At 43.2% G+C, this 7,060-nt stretch overlaps 1 protein-coding gene across 2 annotated transcripts in view; it reads right to left on the bottom strand.

Moving 5' to 3' along the window:
- Positions 1–7,060, bottom strand: part of KIAA0355 (KIAA0355 ortholog) — a 50,141-nt gene that overhangs the window by 36,526 nt on the left and 6,555 nt on the right. For both annotated transcript variants that reach the window (XM_003796080.3, XM_023516932.1), the window contains exon 2: positions 4,141–4,350. In XM_003796080.3, the coding sequence (XP_003796128.1) occupies positions 4,141–4,350 (210 nt within the window). The remainder of the gene's footprint in view (positions 1–4,140; positions 4,351–7,060) is intronic.

The raw sequence follows: 7,060 nt of genomic DNA, 5'->3' as shown, positions 1-7,060 counted from the left end.
AAAAAAAAAAAAAGTTGAGGAAGAACAGATAGTAAAGGAAGAAAGGACTGCTCAAGAGGAAAGAAAGCCCAGTTCCTGGATGCCACAAGGAGAGCACTTCCAAAGGGGGAAATTCTCTCCCTGTTACTCTGGGCTGGTGAAGGGAGCAAAAAGGATTCCTTGAGTTTGAAAACACAGAAGGCAGGCACCAATGACCTTGATAAGAGAAGCTGTGTTCCCTGGGGGTGCCCACAGCTCAGCGGTTAGGGCACCAGCCACATACACTGGGGATGGTGGGTATGAGACCAGCCCGGGCTGAACAAACAAACAAACAAAAAATAGCCAGGCGTTGTGATGAGCACCTGTAGTCCCAGCTACTAGGGAGGCTGAGGCAAGAGAATCACTTGAGCCCAAGGGTTGGAGGTTGCTCTGAGCTATGATACCACAGCACTCTACTGAGGGCAACAAAGTGAGACTCTGTCTCAATTAAAAAAAAAAAAGAAGTGTGTTCCCCTGTAGGAGCAGAAGCCAGATTTCAGTGAGCTGAATGATGACATTTATATAAAGTTTCAAATTGTGCAAAATAATACCTTGTATCATATTTACTACATGCATATGTAGTAAAACTATGCCCATGAGTCACAGACTTTGCATTTGAAAAGGTTATCTCTAGAGAGGAGGGGATGTCAATAAGATAGTAGAGAGGTACAAAGGGGATTCCATTGGATTTATAATTTTTTTCTGTTAAAAATATATGAAGAACAGCTAGTGTGATGTGGAGAGAAGAAAACACTAGTACACTGCTGGTGGGACTGTAAACTAATACTAGTACAACCTTTTTGGAAGGAAGTATGGAGAATCCTCAAATAACTCAAACTAGACCTCCCATTTGATCCTAAAATCCCATTACTAGGCATCCACCCAGAAGAAAAAAAGTCCTTTTATCATAAGGACATTTGCACTAGACTGTTTATCGCAGCTCAATTTACAATTGCCAAAATGTGGAAACAGCCTAAATGTCCACAAACCCAGGAATATATTAACAAACTGTGGTATATGTATACCATGAAATACTACTATTCAGCCATTAAAAAGATGGAGACTTAACATCTTTTGTATTAAACTGGATATAAGTAGAACACATTATTCTTAGTAAAGCATCACAAGAATGGAGAAGTAAGAATTCTATGATAGCCAGGCGTTGTGGCGGGCGCCTGTGGTCCCAGCTACTTGGGAGGCTAAGGCAGGAGACTCGCTTGAGCCCAGGAGTGGGAGGTTGCTGTGAGCTGTAATGCCACGGCACTCTATCTAGGGGGACAGCTTGAGGCTCTGTCTCAAAAAAAAAAGAATTCTATGTACTCAATTCTGACATGAGGGCAATTGATGACCTAGCGCACAGTGAGGGGTGGGGGAAGGAGGGTGCAGGGAGAGGGACAAAGAGAGGGGGCTGGGGGATCATAGGGGTGTGACACACCTCTTGGGGACAGGACACAATTATAAGAGGGGCTTTACCTAACAAATGCAATTAGTGTAAACTGGTCCTTTGTACCCTCAATGAATTACCAACAATAAAAAAAAAGAATAATTGAAAAGTATAGGCTCAGCGCCTGTAGCTCAAGTGGCTGAGGCGCCAGCCACATACACCTGAGCTGGCCGGTTTGCCTGAGCAGCCTAGGCCTGCCCAACAACAATTGTGAGCTGTGATGTCATGGCATTCTACCCAGGGTGACAGCTTGAGATTGTCTCAAAAAAAAAAAGGAAAAGTATAGAAACAACAAATATATATATATAAAGAACATGAAGTAAATGTGGTGAAAAGTTAAGATTCCATTTTCTATATGCCTGAAATGCTTCATAATAATTATTTTTTAGAATGAAATGAAAGATGAGAAGAAGCTACTCTAAGAAGCTGGCTGTGAAAAGAGCAGAGACATAGGGCAGGACAGGGTGGATTTTCCTGTTGGCTGCATCTTTGTGTACTGGTGAGAAGAAGCTGAGGATGAGGCAAAGAAAACACAGGGTGCTACTGCAGAAGCTGGGCCCTTGAGAATGGGGGCGACGTGGGAACACGGCAAGCCTGGACAGGAGAAGCCTGGACAGCAGGTACCTTCTCTGCTGTCACGAGAAGGAAGAAAAGATGGGTGTGAAGTTGGGCAGGGAGTGGGCAGTAGTATTTTGGTCATGTGAGGAAGAGCTGATGTCAGGTGGGTTCTATCTTCTCAGTGCAGCATGGAGTGGGGTCACTGGCTAGAAGCAAATGGAATAGGAGGAGGACAGAAAGGCCTGGATGGACTAAACTTGGCAGGGGAAAAGGTGAAGGTGAGGAGGTCAAGGGGGCACCAGGAGGCCTCTTGCAGGGTGGTTTCTCAGCCTGGATGAATGCAGCAGGCAAAGTGGAAAAGACTGAGCCAGGTATTAGAGTTTCTAAGTATGAGATCAATAGTCAGAAGGCTAGATCCAGCAGCCAAAGAGCTATAAAACCAGACGACAAGATACAGATGGCCAAGCCATCTTCAGTGAAGCAAACAGGTCCCACTCCCATAATAATCTCCAGTTAGCATTTCTGGGCCTTTAACCTGAAAGTCTTTAACATGAAAAACTGACTAAATGGAAATTCAGAAGACAACAATGTAGCAGAATAGCATAAAGCTGAAAGTAGACATTACATATGAATCAATATATTATTCATAAACTATACACCTGTAAAATGGAGCAGTTAAGTCCTAGTTAAAATCTCAACTTTGAAGGTTTATTTTTTGCTTTGTTTCTTACTGGAAACAAAGGAGTATTAAAATGTGTTTAAGAAATTTGTCATCATTAAAAAAAAGAAATCTGTCATCATTGATTATAGGTGAAGTCCTTTTAAGAAAGACTTTTTTAGAGCTGTTTTTGACTGGCTCACATTCAAGTTTAAATTCTTCTGGTTGTGGCAAAGGCACAGAGAGTGCCACACTAGAGCGACAGGAAAAGCAATCCCATGCCAGGCTAGAATCTTCCACTGGAGAGGCTCAGGAGTGTCCTTGGCTCACCACTGTGGCAAGTCCCCTCAGTCACAAGGCTGTCACCATGAAGGAGAATCTTCCAAGTGATTCTCCCTGATGGCTGCTTCCCACTCCTCATCACTAAGCCATACCATCCCAGACCAATGCTATCTCTACCTCCAATCTCTTGGTTTGGCTCCTGATGACACATAGATTTTACAAGCATCTGCTGTGCTGGGGAATAGCCAATCTTCCAAAATATGAAAGACTTCATAAAGTCAAATAAAGTAATACCAGGGAACCGCCCAAATCATAAGTAAAGCAACCGACAAATGACGTGCTGTTTGAGCACGTAAGAACCTTAAAGAATTAAAAAGCTACAAAGATGCCAAGTACTTCTAAAGAGAATGATTTGGCTATCAAAAGTGTTCAGGACGGCCCCTGTGGCTCAGTGAGTAGGGCACCGGTCCCATATACCGAGGGTGGCGAGTTTGAACCCGGCCCTGGCCAAATTGCAACAAAAAAAATAGCCAGGCCTCGTGGCTGGCGCCTGTAGTCCCAGCTACTGGGGAGGCTGAGGCAAGAGAATTGCCTAAGCCCAAGAGCTGGAGGTTGCTCTGAGCTGTGATGCCATGGCACTCTATTAAGGGTAACAAAGTGAGACTCTGTCTCAAAAAAAAAAAAAAAAAAAAAAAGATACAAATTTATATTAAAAAAAAGTGTTCAGAACTTCCCTTGTGGCTGTGGAGCCTGCCAAACACTGCTGCTTGCCTGCCTGGCTGCCCACTTACTCTCCGCAGACAGCTCCACCCTGTCTTTCCTGACTTGGGCGCCAGCCTTTTCTCCCTGGTCCTTTTTCCTAGCAGCTTTCCTGCATTAAGAGACAAGCCCTTCCCGAGGGTCCTGCACTTCTTCATTACAGTGCCCTTAACCCTGTTTGTGTAGGCGCACTTGCCTCCACCAGACTATGAGTGGAGGTTATCACCCTAGTGCCTGGCACATGCCTGGAACAAAGCGGGCATTCACAGAGACATTAACTGTTAGATGAATAAGCTAATAGTAACAATTTAAAGCTTACACTTGTAAATGAAAGGGCTCTTTTGAAAACCAACAGGCAAAGGCCCTCGGGAGCCTCTCCTATTTGAACACTAGGCACCAATTTCCCCAAGACCAGGGTTACCTCGGCGGCCCCCCGCCAGGATCGAACAGCTTCCTCCAGTTCAGGTGTGTGTCCTGTGCCAGATAAACCACCGCCACTGCTGCTGTTCTTTTTTTCTGGCACAACCACCTCGGTAAAGCAAGAGTGAGCCACTGGCTGGACCTTCTGTAATGCATGAGTCAAGAACTGGAAATGGACCTGCACCACTGTCAAGAAACATCGCCCCAACACCTGTGAAACAAGAGAACCAGTGATTTTTAAGTTGTGTGTTGCTGCTGGATTAGCATAATAAATTTTCAACTATCTACTTGAATAGAAGGCAACAATTAAGCAGAACTCTGAAATCATACAGAGTTAAAAGGTCACCTGCTTCAGAAGGACTTCCCTTTGTTTTTGTTTGAATCATAGTGCCTAATGCATAGAATACGAAACATTTCAATCAAACAGCAAGACCTAAGGTTTTCCAGCTTCCCATCAAGTCTTCCCAATCCTGTTTCCCACACTCCCCTCATCTGGATTCTAGCTCAGACCAATTCTGGTTGTCTTTGAGTTCCCAATGAAATAGAGCAATCCACAATTCCAATTATGCCTACAGAGTATTCAGAAGGCAAAGTAAAACCTCAGGATTAAAAATCTCATAGAAGGGCTGGCGCCTGTGGCTCAGTGAATAAGGCATCAGCCCCATATACCGAGAGTGACGGGTTCGAACCCAGCCCCAGCCAAACTGCCAACAAAAAATAGCCGGACATTCTGGTGGGCACTTGTAGTCCTACCTACTTGGGAGGCTGAGGCAAGAGAATCACTTAAGCCCAAGAGCTGAAGGTTGCTGTGAGCTGTGATGCCACAGTATACTACCAAGGGCAACAGAATGAGACTCTGTCTCTAAAAAAATAAAAAATAAAAATCTGAAAGAAGGTCAGTTGACTATACGAAGACATTCCATTGTAAATGGAATCTGAAGATACTGGTTATTTCAGTAACAGTGTTAACATAGCTATTAACATAGTTGTATGTTGCATTTCCAATCTTAGGAAACAAAGCTGGCAGACCAGTCTTCCAGGAATCAACAAAGCATAATGAACAACTCCATTCACTGGTACAGTCTAAACAAACCTACTATTAGTAATTGGCTGGTTAATGGTTCAAGCTGGAAATTCATTTTTAAAAATACTAGATACATAATAATACTATATGTTAGCATGTAATTATAGTAATATGCATACTAAAAATATTATTTACCACAAATATTTGAAGATACAAATGTGCATTTATCTGGCAACCTTCTGGCACCAGCTAAAGATATCCTGACAGCTTGTGTCTTCCTCTCTTTGGTTTCTGGCATAAACTGTAGCTACAATATGTTCTTTATAATTTCCTATTTTTTTTTTTTTTTTAAGAGACAGAGTCTCACTTTGTCACCCTTGGTAGAGTGTCATGGCATCACAGCTCACAGCAATCTCCAGCTCTTAGGCTTAGGCCATTCTCTTGCCTCAGCTTCCTGAGTAGCTGGGACTACAGGTGCCTGCCACAATGCCCAGCTATTTTTTTTGTTGCAGTTTGGCTGGGGCCGGGTTCAAACCCGCCACCCTTGGTAAATGGGGCCGGTGCCCTACTCACTGAGCCACAGGCGCCACCCAATTTCCTATTTCTTGTAAAGATAAAGTGACTTACAAAGTAAGCAAACTGATCACAAAATTTCCAGATTATTGACATTTTTTCCTAATCTCTTATAGTTGTTTTGCTCACACCAAATTTGGCAACAATATCAACAAAAAACTTCTGCAACTTTTTTTTTTTTTCCTGCAACTTTTTTATAATGGTCCATAATGTTTGACTCTTTCAGGGGAAGTTATTTCATACTTCCTTAGCTCACACAGTAGATTATTTACTCACAAAAAAATCATACTGAGTTTGTGATTCATGCAACTGAATAGGAGCAGACCTGAGAGGGCCCACTCACTGCCAGCCCAAGTCCACTGTCTTAAGAAAATGGTAAAGATTGGGGAACCATCAAAATCCGACATGGTCTCCATGTTCCACTCCAGTCTTGTCCCTTGGAGCAGCACAAAGTAAGGCTCAACCTTGGACCACTTGCCTTGCAGCACACATGTCAGAGTTTGCCCTTTCCCATCCTCTCTCAATCCCCACTGGTCAGAACTTTGTTCTCTGGGAAAATGAGCAGGCCACCTTCCAGCATGACACTAATTCTGAATTTTTTTCCCAATGGAAATCACTAAGACCAAACTAAACCAACTAAACCAACAAACAAGAAAAGCATAACACAAATCTCACATCAAATCATCCTCCCTCTGTAGTGAACAATAAAAATTACAAGCTGAACCCCCAATACAAACCTGACTTTCCGCCCACATTCCCCTCAATGCTCCTCCCTATCAGTGATCAGTGCTAGATTGGGCAGGGTGAGGGACACAGAGGCAGAAGGACTAGGAACCCAGTTAGAGACATATGACATAACAGCATTTATTAGTACAGTACATAATAACAGCCAGCTTTAATTAAGCATGTATTTGATCTATGCTAAAGATTTCACTTGCATTCCTAGAAACCACCCTACAAGGTCATAAATGGACGTGGCCTAACCAACACTTCACCAAAATGTTTATGCCACACTTTGGCTACTCTGCCTGCATTCTAGATAGCAGAAAACTGGGAGAGAAGGGAGCACTCCTTTCCCTTTAAGGAGACTTCCCAGTAGTCTCTTCCAATACTTGCAGTTACATCTTCATGGATCAGATCTTATTCAAGTGATGACTCCCAGCTATAAGGGAGAATGATAAGTATAATCCTTATTCAAGGCACAATAAATATGCCTGAAAAACAAAATCTGAGTTTCTTATCAAGAAAGAAGGGAAGTGGCTCAGCGTCTGTGGCTCAGGTGGCTAAGGCGCCAGCCACATACACCTAAGGTGGCGGGTTCGAA

The sequence above is a fragment of the Otolemur garnettii genome, unplaced genomic scaffold (genome assembly GCF_000181295.1).
Source record: "Otolemur garnettii isolate 467f Iridium unplaced genomic scaffold, OtoGar3 scaffold00100, whole genome shotgun sequence".
NCBI classification, from domain to species: Eukaryota; Metazoa; Chordata; class Mammalia; order Primates; family Galagidae; genus Otolemur; species Otolemur garnettii.
This window is presented reverse-complemented; position numbering and strand designations above follow the sequence as displayed.